Genomic DNA, 23,056 nt, shown 5'->3' on the forward strand with positions numbered 1-23,056 from the left:
TAGGTCTTTTTTAGGTTAAGTTTAAAAATCACCACAAAATCTATACTTCTAGATTTTACTGAGAAACTGCAGTACGTTTTTGAGTTTTAGATAACTATTTTTATCTCTCCTCCAAAACCTGCAGTAAACTTTTGCCATTCACTGTCTCAGCCTGCCCTCAGGTTGCTGTTGAACGGACTGTGCACCACATTATAAAGGCTATGTCTGTTCAGCGGTATCAGCCCCAGTGTACCTCATTTCTCCTAAGACCAGCACTAGATGGTTGCTGAAACACTCCTCCACCAAGGGACCCGTAGTTTGACGTCTGGACGTTGGGCACGATGCTTGACTGTCCGTACGGGATTACATTCTCATCTGCAGATGACAAACAGATTACTCAAAGTCACAGCTGTATTTATATAGGTTAAACCCTGAGTGATGGAGCACAGTGAAAATAGACCCCCTGCTACTAAAAGCAAGGCTGCTTGACTATGGGATGATAAGTGTGCAAACATTCAGTGGCAGTTGTTTCTTTCTCAGCCCAAAGGGATTTGCATGGAGCATCATAATAACATTAATACATATCAGTTGAGGTCCAGCTGTTGAAGCTAGGCGGCATGCGATGCAAAGACAGATGTTGCTCTTTTATCTTTTTCCTGAATGATGCTCCAGGATGCTGCATTATGTGCTTACCCTGCGATAACCACTTTGTAGATCCTCTTCTTTCGGGTGAGAAATGTTCTCCCCTCTTCTGAAGAGTGGGTGAGTCACTCCCCTCTTTGTGTGCTCGACTGCGGCTCAACACATCAGCCAAGAGCTGCAGGGAGTCATCTGTGCGGAGAGGAGCCGGTGGAGGGGGGAGCTCTGCGCATGATTGATAATTGATGATTAAAAAAACAAATAAACAGAGAATTTTGACTTTAAAGAAATAGTTTGACATTTTGGGGAAAAGACGCTTAATTGCTTTCTTGCCAAGCGTTAGATGAGAGGATACCACTGTCTGTTTATTATATATGAAGCTAAACATAGTAGTGCACACAGTAATCTTTGCACAAAGACTGGAAACAGTAGGGAATGGTTAACTTAGTGCTGCTCTAAAGCAGCAGCAGCAGTGCCTCTGAGGCTAACTGATTATATTTTGTTTGTTAAATTAGGAAAAAAGCACCAATGGAAAACTACAAATGGCAATTTTACATGGTGCTATTAGCCAAATTCACAGAAGAGAACGCATTATTTAAAACTCTCAGGGAGTAAATAAACGATCGTATTTGCCAAAAAGTTACTACTTTATAATTAAGCTTTACTAAACATTTACAAATATCAGAAAGAACAGAAATAATCCAAAGTGAATTCTTGCACTTGATTATGAAGTCTGCTGCCATGCTAGCCACTCTGGGGTGCTTTACTGAGATAAGTGCTAACACCAGAATGCTGTTATGCTCACAATAACAATGATGACCTTCCGAGGGGTCGCCAAGTATAATGTTCGAGGTATTGAAAGTCTTAAAGCAGTATATTAGCATGATGATTAGGGATGGGTACCGGTTACAGTAGTAACCAGACCGAAAAGCAGCGCACATTTCGGTGCTTTATTTCGGTGCTTTTTTTTCCTGAGATGTCACACACTTTGAATTCTAGCCAATCATTTTACGTTTCCGAGGATAGTAGGCGGGTCCAGGTACGTACGTTCTTTTAGAGCAGAGCTACAGATTAAAAACGCCCAAGGCGAAGCGGCCAAAAGTCTGGCTGTACTTCACAGCAAAATATGCAAACTCAGCAGCCTGCAACAAGTGCTTTAAGGTGATACTGTCAAAGGAAGTAACACCTCAAAGCTGATGAAACACCTGGCGACGCATAGCATTTTTTTTTTTAAAGCCGAAAAATGCGCCGTATTTGATAGCTTGCTGCGAGACCTCACACCGTGCACATCTACTGCGGGTGTGGTGCCTGTTATTGGACCCGGAGTTAGCAACATCCCCCAAAAACCCGAAGAATAGAGTCCTGGCCCCTAGCCCTGCCAGTGTAGTAGAAATGATGACGGATGATGATGGCAGCAGCAGCTGTTCTTCTCTGCGTGAGTAGCTTAATGTTGTTCGTGTGTAATTTACATTGAGTAGGCTAACCATGTTATTACATTAATGCAGGTAAGGTGAACTAGCAAACACCGTCGTAGTTACATGCGGCTGTCTTCTTGTTTGATGGCAGGTACTCCCTTCACCCTGGCCAAAAAGGCTAAAATGACCAAAGAAAAAGTGGAAAACAGCTGAACATGAGAGGTTTTTGGACAAAGTTTGTGTTTTTTCCATTGTTTAAGCACTGCTTCCAGCCAAGAGTGATACCATATATGCCCTATAGCTGCAGAAAAGGCTAACATTGTTATCTTTTTACAAAAAAAACAGCTGAACATGAGAGGTTTTTGGACCAATTTTGTGTTCTCCATTCTTTAAGCACCGGTTTGAGCACCGTTTAAGCACCGGCACCGTTTCAAAAGTACCGGTTTGGCACTTTGCTTAGGCTGCTGCCCCCGCGACCTGGCCTCAGATAAAGCGGATGAAGATGGATGGATGGATGGATGGATGGATGGATGGACGGTTTGGCACCGGTATCGGATAAAACCTAAACGATACCCATCCCTAATGATGATATTTGTTAATTAACTGTAAGGTGTGGCTGTTAGATAACTTAGAAAACTGAATAGACTATGGTGCCTTATATACATCACCAAAGCTATTAGAATCCAGTCTCTGGGGAAAATGAAGGTCAGGAAAAAAAGCAAACAAAGTCAATTTGGCAGTCTAGCCAGCAGCTGTTGAGATATTTAAGTCAGTTAACTACAAAACATCACATATTGACTTGTGAACTTACATTTGAAAGGCTGAAGTTTAGTAGGCAAAGGCATCACGCTGCATTAAAGACTATAAACTCTTTAGAAAGATGTATACAGAGGCCATAAATTAAGTGTACCCTTTTCTTTGGACTTCTATATAGCTCGTCAACCTTCAGCAGCAAAAGAGCCAAAAGAGCCATTTTAGCCCCTCCTACCAAACAACGGGAGAAAAAAAGGTTGCACAGGCTGGGGGATCAGACGTATGGATAATGGATGTAATTGGGAGGGGATAAATTAGTTCAAATTAGGTTTTTTTCACATAATTATTTTTCAAAGCTTGTGGGAACAGCAGCTGAAGGGCTAAAGAGCCGCATGAGGCTCGTAAACCACAGGTTACCAACTTCTGTTCTCTAAAATCAGACTTCTTTTTGAAACTGTGAGACTCGCCCCCTGCTGGCCACTAGAAAGAATTCACATTTGAGCCACTTCCTCACTGGCTTCTCTTTTCAGATCTGGAGGCTACAATCATTTTTATACACAGTCTTAATTGGTGACCGAACACACTAAAAGAGCACTCCAGAGAGCCAAGCTGCCAGAGTGGTTAATATACCTCATTCGTTTTTCCAGCCTAAAACAGAAATTAGAAGCATGCGGTGGAGCACATCATACCTGCTTCACTGTGCAGATCTCTCTTGTTTGGTCCATCCTTGGGCGTTTTCTTCTTACTCCTGGATCTGTGCGCCGGGGCTGTGGGGCTCGACTCTGCAGCTGTAACAGGAAATTGTCCTGACGGGAAAGAACACTGATGTCATCCTCAGGACACGAACAGGGAAAACTAAGAAACGCTGAACGTCACTCTGAATAAATGCAACATGATTTTCTTGTACAAATTCTCTCCGTTTAGTTACATCATAAACTAAATTATACATGACACTATGTGGTTGTGTGTGGATGCTGTGAAGCATTAAGCTGAATTCAAACTGACCTTTACCAAGGCTTTCCCCCTTGAAATCATCTACCCACTGGCTAGTGCGGTATACCTCACTGCCATCCTGGGCCTTCATGTTGGTAAACAGATCGGGGTTAGACTGGGAGACCAAGTGGTGACGTGCCAAGAGGTCAAAATGCTGCAGCCGTGGACTGTCATTAGGCTTGGATGCATCTTGCTGGTGGGGAGATGTCAAAGTTGCAGTGTAGGACAGCTCATCTGGTTTAGAGGGCAGGCTGGGGAGTTCCTCCCTGGAAGTGTCCATCAGGTAGGTTCTGGCTGGCAGAGGAGGACACCAGTCATCGTCCTCCTCCTCAGAGCTAAGGGACAAGAGAAGGCAGTGAGTGTGCATCTTTGAGGGAATTACCACAAATAAAAAATTGCTTATAAACAACAGTCCAGATGTGAGTGAATGGCTGAACTAAGCACCAATCAGTGTCATCAGTTTACACTAATCATGTTTTACTGAATATTTTAAGTATCATACGGTTTTGTGCAAAAGTCTTGAGCCACCCTTTATCTCTTTATAATTTGCCAGGATGGTATTAGATGGTTGATAAAAGGCTGATGGTACTTTTCTGTGTTCATAATTCCATCAATTTTGACAATATCTCCAACACCACTGGCTGAAATGCTCCACCCATGACAGAGTGTCCACCATGTTTTAAAGATGGCTGTAGACACTCACTGTTGTGCCTCACTTCTTTGGGTTCATCAGTCCATTCAAGTTCTCGTTTGAGTTGTGGCAAGCACCAAGCAAACAAAAAACGTTGCTTTGAAAGTGGTTAGGTACAAGGAGTAGACTGAAACGAGCCACGGTAAAAAAAAAAAAAAAAACCCTTTGAAAAACCTCCAGAAAGCCAGAACTTTAGAAAGGAAGGGTGAGTCAAGACTTTTACAAAGTACCGCACAGTATTAAACAATCAGAGATGTAAAGCTACCTGCTGTGGTGACAGGAAAAACAAAAGCAATGTAATGTTTTTTTTACTCCCATGAACCTGCATTTTCTTCACACAGACAACTAAGTTCAAACATTCAGTATGTTTGAACTTCTAAGTAAAATATCAGCTCATTTAGAACTTAATGCCAGCCTTACTTTTGTTGAAGTGGGGTCGTTAGAAACTGAACAAATTATGGAAAACAACTTTTTTTTTTAAATTCACTGTTTACTTTTTTCCTCATAGCAGAGGCTTCACAGACCAGCATGTTGAGAAAAGAAGCTGAAATGAGCCAAGATTTTAGACTTTAAACAAATAATTAGTGATTTGCGCTTACAGCTACTACAGATGTGCGTGTTTACTTGTTGATTTTTCCATCTATGAGGATTTTGTGATAATCTGCAAACTAAAACACACAAATGTCAAGCTGCTAGATCACACAAGCTTGTAACATGTCGAAACAAACATCTGGTGTTGAGATACTTCCAATAACTGTGCACAAAAATACCACTAACACCACTATATATATAAAAAATATTCAAATCAATTCAGTTTTATTTATATAGCACCAAATCACAACAACAGTCACCTCAAGGCGCTTTATACTGCAACTTAAAGACCCTTCAATAATAATATATATTAAAAAAATAATAACCTAATTTCAAGTCCTTGTGGGAAAAGGGAACCAGTGTAGCATTCCCGAAGACCAGAACCACCTCCATAATTTCTGTTGTCACTTCAATGCCGTCAGGGCTAATTTAATGAACGATGTGTCATTGAAAAGGCAAAGTACTAATCCAGCCTGTCAGATGGTGGCTAATGTCATTAGGAAAGACACGGCACAGTCAGACCAGCCCTCCGATCCAACCCCGATATGTCCGCAATCTAATCTGTCAGAACTAGTTAGAGTGGACGCTCCCGTCTGCAGCCCCAAAGCACGATCTACTCACTGCCTGCAGACACAGCTGTTAATGTGAAAACTCCCCAGACTCCAAACTTCACTCAAGTTTTGCTTGGCAGTCACAGCACAGTTCTAGGGCAGTTTTGATATCCATCTGCCTTAACTGCCTCTGTCATATAGGTGAAGGCAGAGGCCTCCATGCTAAAAATAAACTGACTGATCACACAAAAATAAATGCCACTGTCCTTGGAGGGGGGTAAAGAAGTGGCCTTAACAACAACCTGACATTTAACAGTGCAGTGATTTGTCTCACCTGTGCTGCTCATCTTCTTTGTGTGTTTTTGTACGGTGTCCATCTTTATTGGCGGGAAGAGGTAGAGACAAGACATCCACCCAGGTGAGAGGACCTGCCTTGGATGATGACCCAGTAGACCTCTGCTTTACCAGTTTGTCTAAAAAAACCCAAACAATGTGTGAGCCATAATCGTTGTGTTACTCGTTTCCACACTAAAGCTCAAACTGCTTGCTAAGTAAAGGTTTTTAAATATGTCCTTTCTGTGTCCACAGCTGTTAGCACCTCAAAGAATTTTCCTTTTACTGACCATTTTATATCTTCAAAGGCACCTTAAGCGTCTGTAGAATCACTGGATATCAAAAGGAATGAAGCACTTAACCTCCGCATACCTTTCCATTCGCACAGTATGTTTCAAAGTTTCAGAGCATGGCAGGCTTATTCACAAAGCACCTTTCAATAAGCCAATTCAAAGCCCAGAATATTGGATATAAAAGGGCATTTAAGTATATCATATGTGAGTTAATGAAGCTGCCCAAGCTTTCACATGTGGGTGGAAGTATACGTGTTGTAGGTGGTTACAACACTTGCATATAAGAAAAGAGATGAAAACATTGCACTATGGCAGCCATATAAACTATCTATAAAACAAAGCACGTTTGGCCAATGTCAAGCTACAGAAAAAAAGGCAGCTCACTAATATTTCCTTTTTAAGGTCGCCGTGCTCTAATAAATGTAATTACACAAGCAACGTCTCAGTTTGTTACACGTAATCACAAGTCTACACAGTTTTATGAAGTTAGCTTATTACTATGGAACTGCAGTGCGTTCAGAAAATGAAAAAAGATGAATGCAGACCTTCCCGTGTAATCATGTCGTTCTATATCGTCCAAGAAAAGATCTCATTACTGTGCAATCTCGTAATTAAAACATCTTAAAAAGGTTAAGGTGGTGATGATGATGATCCATTTTGAATAACAGAACAGGTGTTTTCCTCCCCGCAAAATTAAATGAATGTGTGATTTTCAAATGGTTAATAACCGTCTCAACAGATTTTCAAGAAGCATAATGCTGCCATAACCACAACTACAGAAAATTATTTTTCTCATGACTGCGTATAAAGAGCCAGACAGACAACCACATTTCCAATTAAGCTGTCCAAAGATACATTTTTTCATCTTTTCCACTTCCACAAAATTCTCACCGTTGCTCTTCTTGCTGTACTGAAGCTTGGCGTATTCAGATCCAGAGTGACCAGACTTTATGGTCCAATGATCCAAGTCCTGCTCCAGACCTCCAAACCCACTGTTTGACAGTATTGGGTTGCTGCTGTACGGGTCTGGACCCTGGTTGTAGGACGTGCTCGAGTAGGTGTCGTAGTACGCCAGGAGGTCGTCTTCAGCCGTTGTGTTGATGGTGCTGTAGATGGGACTGTCGTTGGACGCCGCGCTGTGCTTCTCTGACTGGTTCGGGTAGTTTATGATCCCAACAGCTGCACAGCAAATGACTATGTTACATTAACAAGGACAATCTTTTATTCAGCACTCTAGCATTTCACATCAGAGAGCTCTTACTGTTGTAATATCTCTCTGAATCCAGTTTGCCAGAGCAGCAGTTGACCGAGTCTTTGCTGTTGTGAGTGAGGTTTGGAGTGGGCCAAGAGTCTGCCAGCCAGGGGTAGTTGCCCATATTTGATCCCAACAAGCCAGGCCTGGGAAGAAAGATTAGATTATATCAATACTGCTTCTATGAAACACACAGTGACACTAATCATCTGATGAATCAAATCATAACGTAGAGTTTACCCTCCATTAATGATTCCTGATCCCTCACTGTGAGCGAAGCCAACTGCAAGAGGAAAAAAGAGCAAAGTTATAAATTTAGAAAACAGCAAAGAAGATAAAGCTTTTGCCTTAAGCCTCTTTTTTTCCCCAAAGAGCCACTGAAAGATAAAGATGTTTTGGACTGAATTATCATGCTCCATAAACAAATAAACTGTTTATCCCACACGGAGGTTTAAGAAAGCAGATTTGAATTGATATTTTATGAGGGTGCACTGTTGACCTACATACACCAAGAGGAACACAGCAGATCTATATAGAGTATGCCTGCAATACATAAAAATGCAGATATCATTTTTCTGCTGCTGGAGTTTCTGGAGTTAGGGATGGTTAAAATCCATTTTTAATTAAATAAAGAAATCCATACCATAAAGTGAAAGACATACATGCAACACTATGAAATATTAATGCGAAAATTAAATTGCATATTTGCTTCTAAGGCCTTGAGCCATTATTGAACAAATACATCTCAAAGTCAGACAAGAACTGAGAACTGATGTGCTGTGTGCTTCTGAGCCAAAGGGCATCAAGTAAAGTGTGCGCTGAGCTTCTTACATATGCTTCAGAGTGTCTCTTGAGGGTTTTTTCTTTCTTTTTTTCCCTTTGCTCCTGCCATGAAGACTACCCATTGGGAATAAATATATTTTAATTAACTGAATATGCGATTAAAGTGCAGGCATCGCTTTGCAAAGCACAAACTAAAATTGAAAACATTCATCACTGCTCCAGATATCCCCGGAGGTCTATTAAGAACTTTGTCACCTGTCATTGGATGAAAACAAAATCTGATGGTTTGTGTCTTTTTTTCTCTTTTATGTCTCCGTTACATAATGAGTCGTCTGTGACAAGGTTCATCAAATCATCTCGAGTCCTGTGACAATAACCTCTCCTGCTTTTTCCTTTTTTTTCTCTACCTAAAGCAGGTAAGTAAGTCATAGTTAATCCCCCCTCCCCCCCTCACCTGCTGGGGTGTATGCGAAGGATGTGGTATAGTGTCCCAGCTGCTTCCTCCTTCGGTGGCGACAGTATAGCCACCCGCTGAAGCCCATCAGCACCAACCACGCAGCCACACCCAGCCCAGCGATAAAGGCTGGCTGGCGGATGACGCTTGTGATCTGCTCTGCTATGCTGAGGTCATCGCCCTTAGTCACGGTCGTTGAAGTCTTCTCAAGCGGGGGAGCTGAAAGAGAAGCGATCCAGTTAATCGAGCCACATGATACACAGCCAAAGCAGAGAGCTGTCAGTCACTTCAGGGTAGAAAAAAAAACAAGCTTTTTAAATGGTTTTGTTTCCTCACATATCATTCAGGTTGAATAAATAGTAAACTGAGTAAATTCTTCTTTTAATGGGCCAGCACAGTCGAGGGGATTAGGATCAAATTGGGGCATTAAAGCACTTGAAAACTGGTTAAACGTGAAGGAAGTTATATTGATTTTATTTGTGGACATACTTCCTGCCTGCACAGACACGCATTAGGAGATGTGCCGGAGACGCCCCAAAGGAACAACAGGTGGAAAGTTACAACTTAGAAGCAGTTTATCTTAGCCATCTATAATTAGTCTGCCATCTATAATCCAGTTTTGAGATCCCTTCCCAGATGCCTTAACGCCCACTCACATCTTGGGCCATTTGACCTCAGAAAATAGGGTGGGGCCAGGTTTCACAGTGGATTCACCTGAAACTTTGGCTGTCTGTGACCCACACCCATTTTAACACCTTGGCTTGTGTGATTAGGTAGAGAATCAATAGGAGGTCCATGACCCTCTTGTTGGAAACTCCTATAGGGCTTAAAATCTGTTGCTCTGGTGGAGAGTCCCAAGTTCACTACACATGGTTGCAATTATTTTGGGGTTGTAAATTATCTTTCCCTAGTGTGACTGTATCATAAAACTGTAACTTGTGTTGGTACAGATTAAACAAGACATAGAAGACATGCTAGTTTTTCCACCTTTGGTGTTTTTAGACTTTTTGATAAGCCAAGTTAGATCCAACAGAAGAAGTTAGAAGATCTCACCTAACTTTCATCAATAACTCAAATAGGTAAGTTTCCCATGTTTTCTGTAAAAGGGTTACAAATAAAATAAAAACATTTCAGGAAACACTGGAAGCAAAACATGTTCTTTGGAAGCAACACATCTTCTCTGACTATGTACTAAAAGCAGAGCCACAGAGACACAAAACTAAACAAAGTAAATGCCAAACTTATTATGCAATCACAGCTACTGACTCGAATTCGTGACAAACACCCTGCAAAAGTTAGTGTTGGTGATGCACCAGCTTTAATCGTATTCATGCTGCGCAGTCAACTCTCCACATACACATTTTACATGTGGTAAAGTCAGCTTGCAGAGTGCGTCTTGGCATATTTCGGCGTGTGTAGTAACTGTAACAGTTTGACTGACTCACTGAGAAGCAGGCTGACAGGCGGACTCTGAGCGCCCACACCCAGGCTGGTGACAGCAGCCACCATCACGGTGTAACGGACTTCAGGCAGCAGGCCCGTCAGCAGGATGGACAGGACTGCTCCATCCACGGTTCGGTTTATCTGGTTCTCCTGCTCAACGCCGCTGCCCAGACACCAGACCTGAGTGACACCAGAGTTTAAGGTCCTCACAATTTAGGCAACTCGCACATGAAAGTTGCTCTACAATGGTACAAGACTACTATCCATAGGATACAAGCAACAGGTACAAGGAGTGCTTAGTATGTAAAATCTTCCCTTCCAAGGCTTCGCACCACCTCTGCCATAATCCCCACACCTGTCCACATTCATCAACACTGAGTAAAGCTTTTATTTATTCTAAATCTTCTATAGAACATTTGTGATGAAGACACTGGGAGTTACAATGAAAATGTGTCAGGTAATACCGTGCAATATTTTCTTACAGCCTTTGAGGGCTTGAACAAAATATTGGGTGTATTTCTGAGAAATATTTAAGGGGATTAAATATGATCCCTGCCTTTGGCTGATGATCCATCACACATTCAGAAGAATATGGATTCTCATGATCAGACTCATAACTGTCTACGTGTAGACACAAGACAGCGAGAGGGAATCAAAACAATAGTACTCCATGTTCTATTTTGATGTTTTTTTCCACGCTCTGGATAAGCAGCCTGATGATTAGTAATCAGTGTTGCGCTCATTCTAAGAGACAGATAATGAGAACTCTGTGTTTTTTTCCACAGAGCTAACAGATGACAGGGATGGTGACTGTTCAGCCGAGAATCTGATGACACAAAACCGAGCAGCATCGCAAGTACTGGCAACGCATAAAAGGCAATGACTAATTACTAATTGTTCATTAAAATCTGTGTTTTTCACAAGCATCTAAACAACCAAACCTGGGAAACACTGAGTAATGCCTGCACACAGATGCAAATCGAAAGAACAATTTGCTCCCTTTATTCGCTTTACTGATGAGCTTAACAGCAGAAATAAGCACCAGAGAAGAAGACAAACAGTCAAATGTGGCCTCACCTTGTACTCCCTAATTATGCCGCTCTGAATATTATGAGGCGGCGGCTCCCAGGACACGCTGATACTGGTGCTGTTGGTGAGCTGCACCACTGATACAGCCTGTGGAGGGGCACACAAAACTGCAAACAGAGATAAGAAAAAATGAGATGTTACTATAGTTATTAATACATACCAGAGCTGTGATAAGACTGTGTTTACAGGTCCATAATTCCTGCACAATTTCCTGCAAATAACAGATATAATTTATAGAAACTAGAAGAACCTGAAAGAAAATAATCCTTAATTACTTATTTATAAGCACTCTCTATAAGAAATCATACAAATTAAACAGTGTCTTTATTTTTCAAAATTAAGAGGCTATTTCAGAATTTTTGCTAAATTAATTGGAACTCATTCGTTCCTTTGCTGTCGGATAATCTAACTCCACTGGAAAAATACTGTTTTTAAAGGATTTCTTTGCCTCACCTAAAGCACTTGAAACTGTTTAACTAATAAATCCCTCCACACTGATAAATGTGACTAAATATTATAAATAAAAAATAGTTCATAATAAATTAAAGAGCTTTAATCAGTTTTGGAAGGAAACATGTTATTTTACTTTCTTGGCAGCAGTCCTTCGCTTTGCTCAACAAAAGCTGGACACAAGTGGCTTAATCTAGAAATTATGGTTAAAATCACACCTCTAAAGCTCCTAAACTAACATAATACTAACCACATTTTATTAAACCTCTATCTATGAGTTTTTGAGTCTAGGCTAACTATTGTTATTTCCAGTTTCTATGCAAAGCTAAGCTGCTGGCTGTTGCTTCACATCGACTACAAAGAAACAAAAGAGGATTTAACTGGTATCTCAAATTTGTTTAAACGCATATGCTACTGTCCGGTGCATATGTGCAGGTGCAGCAACTGAGTAAAATATAAGACAAAAACAGAGTTTGTAAAACTGTATCAAGCCTGAAAGTCAACATTTGGAATGAAGACCTTTATTCTTCAACACAGCCTGAACTCTGTTAGGCAAGATTTCTTTTAATTTCATTAAGTAGTCTTCTGATTTAATTTCCACACGATTTTGATATGTAGATCAAAATCTGATGGTACTTCCATCCATGTTCATAATTCCATCAATTTTGACAAGATTCCCAACACCACTGGCTGAAATGCAGCCCCAAGTAATGACAGAGCCTCTACAGATTTCTGTCCACATTAACCTCTTTCCTGACATCCTCTGTATAAACTGATGATTTGAACAAAAAATTTGTAAATTTTGGATTCTTTGCTCCATAAGATGTCTCCGCTGGTTTTCAGTTCTTGTGTAATTTGGCACAGCTCAGCCTTTTCTCCTTTTTTCTCTTCCTTAAAAATGGCATTTTGACAGCCATCCTTCCACTGAGACCATTTGGGACGACGCTTCAGCGATCAACTGAAGGTTGAGATGCATTTTCTGGGTCCTATGTCAGGTCTGGATATTTTTTTTCGGTCTCATTAGGACATAGCTTTCAGATACTCTCCCTCTGCTGTAGATCTGTATAGGTTTTTGCAACAGGCCGCTAGTAACCAAGTGCATGAAAATACAGTAAAAAATTGGTTCTTTCCCAAGTTATGTGTCGATACATCGCTGGTTCATTCTTGGAGTTCAGTGCCTTTTTTATGCTTGAATGAGTCAATGAATAAGCGGCTTAATAAGCAAAAAAAAAAAAGAAAGTTCCTCTGAACATACTCAGGTACAAGGACTGGACTGAGTTAGAAAGCAGCTAATGTCCAAAGAAAAACTGTGAAAGACCTTAAGAAAGGATTATTAGTCAAGACCACTTAAAAAAAGTACAACAGAGTTTGGCTGCTGTGCAAACATAAAGAACTGTGGGGTGTTTTAAGACTTTTGCACAGTACTGTACTTGCTTACTACTAGTTAGCATTACTTGCTATTGATTAGGTGATTAGGTTATTAATACACATTCCTTACCCTCCTCCGAGGTACGCAGGAGAACCATGAGGCTGTCATGCCCTTGTAACTCATTGAAGTAAGGCCGGATCTTGACCTCGTACTCGGTACCACTGTGCAGATCTGCTAAGATGGTACTGTAGTCAGACGTGGCCTCCACATCCTGGACCAGCCAGGAGCTGCCAATCATTCGATAAAATATACGGTAACCCTGAACGTACCGTGACTGACGGGCAACCTAAAAAAGGTGGAAGACAAAAAGCACAAAAACATGGTCTCACATTTAAATCAGTTATCAAAAGCAGGGAAGCGTAACCAGCGGTTTCTCTACACGTTGATCTATTGGTGTCATATAATGCTGAGCAGAGTTTCTGCAGCTAATGTTTGGAGATTAGCCTGTCCTCCACACATTACAAGCTGACTTTGAAACCCATCAGTATTAATCTCACACTCCAAGAAATCTTGGCGCTCGTAGGAGACAGAACCATCGGCTTCTGCAGGTAGACAGACACCTCTCCCAGCTCTCTCTGCACCTGTCTGTGGTCCACTCCCTGTTCAGTCGGACTCCCATCTAAGACAGCAAAGAAATCTAATCAGTCCAGCCTGGCAACGTGAAAACAAAACAGCTGAATAGCAGAAATTCAGCAAAAGCAGGGAACAACTTTTTGATGAAATTCAACATTGCTCCCGGCAGAAGAGCATCACACTGAGAAAGCAATTAGTTTTGAGACTGCACATGCAAAGCAAGTTTTATTTTTCCAAAGCATGTAGCACATTATCTCTGCCTCAGCTCTACATCCAGTATCTAAAATATACTGCCTCATGGAAACTGAAACCAAGACTGAACTGTGAATAATATAATAAAAAACATTACATCAAAAAATGATTTTTTTTTCTTTTATTTTATGTAACTCACCCTGTGTCCTGACAGGCTCGGAGATCGGACTGGGGTCGCTGAGGCCATACGAGTTGACTGCTCTGACGATAAAGAGATAAACGGTGTTGGGGAAGAGTCCGACAACAGTGTGCCTCTCCTGCTTCACATGGTCCGCTACGGTCTGCCAGGTACTGCCCACTGATTGGCTGCAAGATGGATAACGTCAAAGAAAAGACTATCTTAAAATTGAATTTCTTGTGATGAAGATCTGACTGTCAGAGTGAACGACTGAGATCAAAACAAGAGTGTGTGAACATGACTTAAATGGTAGGTCAAGGTCAAGTCTTTATCGGGAGCGTGTTTGCTGCCTGAAGGAGTTTGGATAGCTGCATGTAAAGTTGGTGCGAGGACTACAATAAACAGCTTCAAGAGATGCTTCTTTTCTCTCTCGTTATCTGTTGTGTTACCATGAGATAACAAGGTAATGGGCTTGATCACAGCTCTTCTGCTCATGCCCTAATTGCACAGACAGATGAAAGTAGAGATGCCAGGAGAGATCTGAATTTTGCATATTTAGGAAATATGGCAACTGCAGTTACAATAGTCACCCTCATTAAGGGATAAATATTTTTTTTAATCTTGCGAGCATAAGAAAATGAAGTGTGATATCTCAAAGTAAGAATAGAAATAACCCAGAGAAAGAAAGCTATAAATATGAGCCATAGCTGTTTTTTTCTCTCCTTAATTAAATGGTAAATTATTTTGTCAGAAGAAAAAAAATAACAAAAGTGCAAAAAAAAAAGTTAAATCTCTTTTAAGCAGTTTCATATCTATTTTTTTTTCAAGATATACTTTAGATACACTTATTTTATTAAGTACACCTATTCTTAAAAATATCCAATTAGCCAATCACAAAGCAGTAAGTAAAAGCTGTTCTGCATGGAGATAAGGTCAAGATGATGTGCTAAGGTTCAAGCGAAACAACAGAATGAGGAAGAAAGGTGATATAAGTGACCTTAAATATCGTATGCTTGTTGGTGCCAGACGAGCTGGGATTACTATTGTTTTTCAGGGAATGGTCTGAAGAAGATAAAATATGTAGTAAGCGGCAGTTCTCTACGTGAAAATATCTTGCTGATGTCAGAGATCACAGGGTAACAGCCAGAGTGCCAACACTAACTCAAATAAACACTTGTTACAACCAAGGTATGCAGAAGTGCCTCTCTGAACATTGAAGCAGATTAGCTGCAGCAGCAGAAGACCACAGCAGGTTAAACTACTGCTAAAAAAAACCAGGAAATTAAAGTGGACAAAAATGAGTAGATAAGTGGTGTTTGGGTCTCAGTTTCTCCTGCAACATTTGGATGGTAGGGACAGAATTTTACATAAATATCATGACAGGACTGATCATCCTGCCTTGTACTGTATCAGTGGTTCAGGCTGCTGCTGGTGGCCCCAACTGAACATTGTTTAAACACCACTGCCTGAGCACTGTCACTACCCTTGTCCAACAGGAGATTTGTTCTGCAGTGACTGCGTGACGCTATCATGTCAATAAGGACCAAAATCTCAGGGGAATGTTCCCAGCACCGTGTACAATCTCTGCCATGAAGAATTAAGGCAGTTCTGAAGGCAACATGGGATCTTAAGTGCATTTCTTTACAGTGCTGCAGTGGTTAGCACTGATGGCTCACAGCAAAGTGGTTCTGTGTTTGAATCTGTGTGGTTTGCATGTGCTTACTCCAGCTTCCTCCCACAGTAAAATGACACACGTTAGGTTAATCGATGAATAAAACTGCAAGTATGACTGTGAAGGGTTGTCTGTGTCTGTATTTTAATCCTATGATAGACTGCCCAGGGAGGACCCCGACTATCACCCAATGACAACTGGGATAGGCTCCAACCCCCCTCCCCCGTGATATTTAAAATGGAAAACAGTGAAAATTTTCTTTTAATCTCCTAAAAAGAAAACTAAAATAGAAAACTGACACCACAGTCTTAATGCAAATCAGTGCTAATCTTCTTCTGGCTGCAGCCCCATATTAAATGAACAGATATCAATCTTCTCGCTTGACGCTCAGCAGGCACGTGAACAAGAAATGTTTCAGCAGCCTCTGTTGAACGAGCAAACAAATTAAAGAAATCACCAGTCGCTTCTTGGATTCATGAGTTTCTGTTCATTGGAAGAAAAAAAAAACCCTCATAGCTGCTTCTCTCAGCTTGCTAACAAAGTTTTATTCCGTCTTTAATTGCAGCAGGTTATAATGATGACTACTGAATGAGCCCGGCGAGGATACAACAGCTTTATGCTGTGCAGGTACGGGCACTATCAAGCAGCATGAGTGCAGTTTAACATTTTCCTCAACTCCATGGAGGAGGAAATGGCGAGGCAATTACATCAAGCAGGTCACAGCTTTTTCTCCTTTCTTCTGTGCCTTTTTTCTCAACAAATGTTCTCCAGAGAAACAGTTTTGCCATTTTTTTTAATGGTTTTTTTTGGTTTTGTTTTCAGTGAAAAAGGAAAATGTAACTGCTACATTTATATAGTAATATATAAAAGTAATACTCCATCTAGATTGCCTCCCTTTTAAAATCAAAAACATAACTCTTGCTATGTTTGGTATAAAAAGGCATACTGCAATCATAAAAGTGTTTCTTTCTTTGTTCCTTCTGATCCACAAAAACAAACAACTCATTGGAGTTGGAGCGTGTAGCACTGAATGGATCTTTATCAGCTCTGTGTGCAAGTGTGCCCGACTGAGCTTTCTGCCTGCACAGAAAGAAATATATGCGTGCTCGTGTGCGTGCATGTTTGTGTCTATACACTTTTTCTGTACCCCCCGTCCTGTTTCTATAATGAGTGAACTTCCAGCTCGGCTCACATCCCCTCCTGCGATTGCCCCAGGACAGGACAGAGCTGCCAAGCTGACCACTGCAGTAATTGTCTCTTCTTTCACTCTCCCTGTCTCGCTCAGGACTCTAGTTGGTTATTAGGGCTGCTATGGCTCTCCTCGGAAAAGCCGCGGCTAAACACTGATGTGGTGGGTTTCACTTTGCAACGTGTGGTAACAGAAGTGTCTCTCCCTCAGGCAGAGATGAGTCATTTCCAAAGTCTAATGAGTCTAAATGAAGAAGACTTCATTATCTGGGAAGAGTCAGTCAGACAGTGAGACCTTTATCAAGGGTGGAAGTCGAGGCTGCCTGTTTAACTTTAAGTCAGGAAGACAGTATATTAAGGTAATAAATAAATTAAGTAGATAAAATTCAAAAAACAAAATAATATGTGTTCTACTGCAGCTCCTTTCAGTTTGTCCTTGTTTGTGGGTCTCTCTGCCATTGAAGAGTTTCCCATTTCTCCATTTGAATTTGCCTGAATCTGAGCACAGAGTATAGCCCTGTGTCCATCACCTGTATCCATCCTGCTACTTTGGTCAGCAGTCACATCATGAATAAACACTAGTGACCCAGTTTCACTGTTAGCCATACACGCCCATGACATTGCCTCCACTATGTTTGACAGGTGATGTCACGCCGGATCGTGACCTGTTCTCTCTTTTGCCATTTTTTTCTTTTCCCCTCATTCTGGTTCATTTGAATTTCTTAGAAAGGTTTGTTGTCTTTTGAAATATTTAGTCTAACCTCTGGCTTGAACCTTGTTGTAAACTCTTTGTATTTCCATTCATGAAGGCGTCTTTTGGTTGTCAGCAATGATAAAGCTACCACATCGAAAGTGTTTGTAATTTGTTTTGGTTTTTTCTTAACCATGGAAAGAATTCTGTCATCACTCATTTTAGCTGTCTTTAGTGATTTGTGACAGAAGGATAGCAGCAAGTGTTAAAGGGAAGGTTAACAAGATGGTAATAAGACCGTCTATGATGTATGATTTGGAGACAGGAGGCCAAGCTGGAGGTGGCATAGTTGATTTTTCTTAGGCGTGACCGGGATGACAAGTGAGTACATCAGAGGAACAGCTCAGCTCACCTCAGCGGTTGGAAGACAAAGTTAGAGGGGCAATGCTCAGATGGTTTGGACATGTGCAGAGGGGAATAATGGATATATTTGACAAAGGATGTTGCATATGGAGCTATCATGCAGGAGGAAGAGGAAGACCACAAAGAAGATTTATGCATACAGTAAAACGGACATGCAGAGCGCTGGGTGTTGGGGACAGGGAGGGAGATTATCTGCTGTGACGACCTCGAAAGGAAGCAGCCGTAAGAAAAAGAAGTTAATTTGGACACTCCAAAAGTTTTTGCTGTCTCTAATTGTTTATTTTGGGTGGGTGGGGGTCAGGTTCCATCCAGTAATAGCCTTAACTTGCACTAAAATCTCTTCGGGCCTCATAATCCAAATTACAGACAAATGTAGAAAATACAAATATAATTACACTTTTAATCAACTTCACATGACTTCATTTGCCACGAAGTAACAAGGGAACAGGCCTCACTTTGCCATGAAACTGCTCGTCAGTGCAGTTAATCGTGTGCCTCTGAAAACTGGGGACTCTGTATATGAAAATGTGTGTAACTACTAAACAGTTTTTGTGAAACCTTTTGAATTAAAGCTGAAAGTCTGTATTTCTACCACATATTTGTTTGATTAAAAATCCATTATAGTGGAGTGCAGAGGCAAAGCTACCAGTATATGGATTTAGAGCTTTAAAACACATTTCACCAGTTACACTTGTTAAAGCGTCTGGTAGCACCAGTAGTTTTTCATGGTCTTTCTTCATCTTCTATTAATGACATTCTGACTCAACATAGACCTGACCTCAGCAAGTCAACGTGTGACCATTACTGGACAAAACATAAAAAAGCATAAAAACCTTTCAGCAGTTTTTTTTTTTCAAAGAGGACTGAGTGTGAAAAAGATTTCTGCCTTTCCTCTGATTTGAGGCTTTAGAAAATCTAACCCATGATGAGAGACTTTGGTCGGTCATGTTTCTTTTCAGACCAGATTTAGTGAAGGGTACAAATAGAGACAAGAAGAAGAAGTGGAAATGGTTAAGCAGAGGAAATTCACCATTATTAAGGGTTTAAATCTATGTACAGCAAAGCAAGAAGTTATTAATAAGCTTTACTACTGTAACACATTTTTAAAAAGCTTTGTCTTGTTTTACATTTGACCAGAGCTTTGTTTTTGCATTTAGTTTACTGTGGATGGATGGTTAGCCTGTATTTGCTGTGATCTAGAAATGTCAGATAAACTGAGACAAGTCCACAAAAGACTGAAAAACTAAAGTATGCTCCTGTTTTGAAAACTCACCTGAAGGCTTCGATAATGTAGGAGGTGACAGCGGCCCCGCCTTCATGGGGATTGGACTGCCAGGTGAGGGTGACTGTGTTTTTGGTCACCTCCGTTATAACAGGCTTCTGTGGAGGTCCTGGAAGCTGGATGAACTCAGAAGCTCTGGACACTGAAGAACCTCCATCTTTCATTACAGAAACACACAAAAAAATAATTACATCATATCAGTGGTTTAGTTTGATTAACATTTTATCTCAAACTGTACTTTGTCTTTGTGGAGGCTACAGATTGTGCTCCTATGAAGAACACTGGCAGACTAAACAGTTTCTTGGGAAAGGAGGTGTAGTTGAGGAGTGACAGAGTGTGAAGTGTAACAGACAGAGAGACTGTGGCGAGTTTCAGTCTAAGTACCTCTGACAGTCAACATCCCACTCCAGCTCGACTCTCCTGTGGTGCTGGAAACCACGCACGTGTACATACCCGAGTCCGTGTCCTGTTAAACAGCAGTCAGCATTTGAGACAGACTTTAAAAAAATAACACAATAAATGCCACACACTTGCTCATTTTCACTTTATGCTTCTACTCCACTAGACTTTTACGACATGTCAAAAAGCAGTTTTATACATAGAAGAAGTTATATAAGGCATGAGCTAGCCATAGCATCCACCACAGCAGTAGTGAAGTAAATCAAAAATAAAGAAGCTAAGCCTGCAAGCTAGTTCAAGCAGCTCGAGTTGCACAGCTTTTCATACATCACACACCAAACTCATCCTCCCTTATTGGTTTGTTTAAGCTGTAAATGTAGCGTGTCACTGCTGCTACCTCGCATCATTACCTGCTCTTTCAAACCCTTCACCACCCCTACATCCACCTGTAAGCTCCAAGGGTGATTCATACTCATCTCTGCCCTGTTGCTACATGTAAATACTGCAGGGAGCGAGGAGATTGCAGACAGCACGCTCTAACTGTTGCTACGGGCCTGCTGTGATTTTGACCTTGGCGCTGTGTCTTGTTCTTTCTTCAGTAGTAGATGCCACCCACTTTCGTGCAACTGACTCTACTCAGCTATTGAGCCAAAGTACTTAAGACCAGAGAGAAGAGAGCTCCAGTGCCAGAGAGGCTTTTTTGGTTTTGAAGCTCGTGAGCTGTTTGTGTTGTTGGTCATTAACCTTTTTATTTTGCGCTTTTGTTTAGTGACCACCTCCTGGGCTTTGCTATGTTTCTCTTCTTTTGAATTGGATAGCAGCTCGTCCATCTCTGTCTGTTTAATTATTAATCAAAAGCTTTACTTTCATATTTTACTCTTTCATCAACACTTTTTTTGTAACTTTACCTTTTTAGGGGAATGTAACACTATAATGAAGCTTATGTGTGAGTAATATCAGTAATCACTCATCTGCTTGCTTTCCTGGGTCTATTACATCACTTCCTCTTTCCCACAGTGTCAAATTCAATACCAGCATTGCTATAGTCCATTTAGTCCAATCGTTTTCTTGCATGTCTCTTAAGAGCCAATTATGTCTCTGTCAGCGTACTTTAAATCTCAGCGATCTTCTGTCACTCTGCCTTTCAGGCCCTTGCAGCCCACCTCCTCCTCCCCCATCTCTGCCTCACCCTGGTCACTCAGCGCCCCATCCACGCCTCCATCTTCATCTTCACCCTCAGCTATACTCTAGTGGAGTCCTATCATAATTCCTATCATTGTTCGGATAAACCATCCTGCTGTGATGGTTTATCAGAGTCTAATCGCCAAACAGCTTGTTAATCAAATTCTGTATCTTAATAAATCATGTTCATTTTTTCCAAGTGACCTCTCTTTATCTAACTTATTACAGCTTAAAAGGAAAGACTTAAACAGTTTTAACTTTGATGCAATTTTGAATCTAATCTACCAAATTTGAGCCAACAAAGTCAAAAATTAATCAAAAGTAACATTCAGCCACTATAAATATATTTTTTCTTTTCATGAATAAAATGAATAAATGTAATTTTGCATTTTAATCAATAAATAACAATGTGCTTTCCTATAATTATATATAAGATAATAATAATAATCTATATATAAGAAATTAGATTATTATGGTAATTATATTTTAGCAAAATGTCATTTTGTGTGTTCTGGCAGACTAACTATTACAGAAACATGAAAAGAATGATTTTGATGGCATAAACCTTACACTGAATTTGCTAAACATTTTATGTCAGTAACAATTTTTACCTTGACTATTTAATTCATCAAGAGTTGATGTGCAACTTGAGTGTTACTGAGCAGTAAATATTTAGCTATCTCTCACTTGAGAAAGCATTAGTTCTTAATAGATAAGAAATCGAGAGTTTAAACAACTTTAGTTAATGTGTTATGTGTCTCTCTTTGGGGCCGTATCAAGAAGAGCATCTGGCGGGAAAATCTGCCAAATCAAACATGCAGAACTACCCGCTGTGGCGACCCCTTACAAATGAGGGAGCAGCTGAAAGTAGCTTTAGCTTTAATTAGAACAACTTTAGCAATTAATAGTTTTGCATCACGACAAAATGATCATAAATAATGGCTACAGTGATTGTTATTGGTGTAATAGTGTTTATTTGCTTATGTGATGAAAATAGTAGTGATTAATTATATATTGCTTGTGCATTGGCTCCGTGCAGTAGTGCTTTATGCATCTGCCAACCAAGTTAAAGATCTGTGATCTGATTTTGGGTGGAGACACAAATCCTTGTGGGGAAGGGCATCTGTCATTAGAATCCGCCAAATCAAACAGGCACCTGCTGTGATGACCCCTTGTGAATAAGGGAGCAGCCAAAAGAAGCATTATATGCTGTGTTGTGTCCGACATCAACTATTAAAAGACTGTGATTAAATTCTGATGACATCAGAATAACAAGATATCTTATGTAGGATGTATTTATTTAAGATTAATAGATGTTAGCAAAAGTTTTTACTGAGCAGCGCGATCACTGTAACTCCTGCGATGTTAAATGCTGCCACGTAGTCAAAACCGCTGCAGTCTTTATTCTTCTTTGGCTTTAGTCCTGCGATACAAGCAGAGAACTTTTAACGCAAACAGTTCCTAAGTCTGATCAAGAGGTTGGTGCCTAAATCTGACCAAACAGCGAACAAAAACCAAAGTGATTGAAAGCTAAACTAAAGAATGAGCGAAAAACGCAGAAACCACGGTCTCCGGGACCTCCTAGGTGACCCCAACTGCCCACTTATATGCTCTTTCAGTTGATGCAATAATTTATTGCAAATGATAGTTGCCTGACTGAAATTTCATAATGATGTCCATTCGATGCTCTGTGAAGAGCAGTTCTATAATTATACACAGAATATTAATGTCCTTGAGAGGGCTGCTTCATTTAAACCCAGATAATTATTCTTTCATTGTTAATGCTGTATTTCTCACATAATGTGCTGTTTTTCTGCGAGGTGAGCTGACCCTCCGCTGGAAATCATTACAGCAATTGTGCCAGTGGACCAGCTGAGTCTAATTAGTACCAAAATATAAATGCAGATCTTTCTACCAGTTGTTTTGACATTTTTGTGAGCAAACTATTAAGTGTCTCACTTCAGCCTGCAAAAGCATTTAAATCAGAAGCGAGCAGTAAACAACTCATACGTGTCGTTATATTAGCGATGACATTATAAACGCATACAACACGCTTCTCTGTGATTTCTGCAACCATCGGTTATCTGGAGGTGTCTGCCATTTGGTGCATTTTCACTGACAACGAGTGCGAGATGCTG

At 40.6% G+C, this 23,056-nt stretch overlaps 1 protein-coding gene across 3 annotated transcripts in view; it reads right to left on the reverse strand.

Annotated features, from left to right (window-relative positions):
- LOC102796102 (roundabout homolog 2) overlaps nucleotides 1-23,056 on the reverse strand; it is a 69,544-nt gene that overhangs the window by 2,017 nt on the left and 44,471 nt on the right. For 2 of the 3 annotated variants that reach the window (XM_087851044.1, XM_087851043.1), the window contains exons 10-25: nucleotides 19,722-19,803; nucleotides 19,329-19,494; nucleotides 14,103-14,269; nucleotides 13,636-13,757; nucleotides 13,208-13,424; nucleotides 11,248-11,366; nucleotides 10,173-10,350; nucleotides 8,728-8,946; nucleotides 7,731-7,773; nucleotides 7,500-7,636; nucleotides 7,130-7,417; nucleotides 5,947-6,085; nucleotides 3,792-4,114; nucleotides 3,476-3,592; nucleotides 673-843; nucleotides 233-354 (exon numbers count right to left, since the gene is read on the reverse strand). In XM_087851044.1, coding sequence (XP_087707170.1) covers nucleotides 233-354; nucleotides 673-843; nucleotides 3,476-3,592; nucleotides 3,792-4,114; nucleotides 5,947-6,085; nucleotides 7,130-7,417; nucleotides 7,500-7,636; nucleotides 7,731-7,773; nucleotides 8,728-8,946; nucleotides 10,173-10,350; nucleotides 11,248-11,366; nucleotides 13,208-13,424; nucleotides 13,636-13,757; nucleotides 14,103-14,269; nucleotides 19,329-19,494; nucleotides 19,722-19,803 — 2,610 coding nt within the window. Of the gene's footprint in view, nucleotides 1-217; nucleotides 355-672; nucleotides 844-3,475; nucleotides 3,593-3,791; nucleotides 4,115-5,946; nucleotides 6,086-7,129; nucleotides 7,418-7,499; nucleotides 7,637-7,730; nucleotides 7,774-8,727; nucleotides 8,947-10,172; nucleotides 10,351-11,247; nucleotides 11,367-13,207; nucleotides 13,425-13,635; nucleotides 13,758-14,102; nucleotides 14,270-19,328; nucleotides 19,495-19,721; nucleotides 19,804-23,056 lie in introns of those variants that run through there. The other variant, XM_087851042.1, reaches the window with a different exon arrangement.

This window comes from Neolamprologus brichardi, chromosome 14, assembly GCF_056152115.1.
Source record: "Neolamprologus brichardi isolate AB-2024 chromosome 14, ASM5615211v1, whole genome shotgun sequence".
Taxonomy (NCBI): domain Eukaryota; kingdom Metazoa; phylum Chordata; class Actinopteri; order Cichliformes; family Cichlidae; genus Neolamprologus; species Neolamprologus brichardi.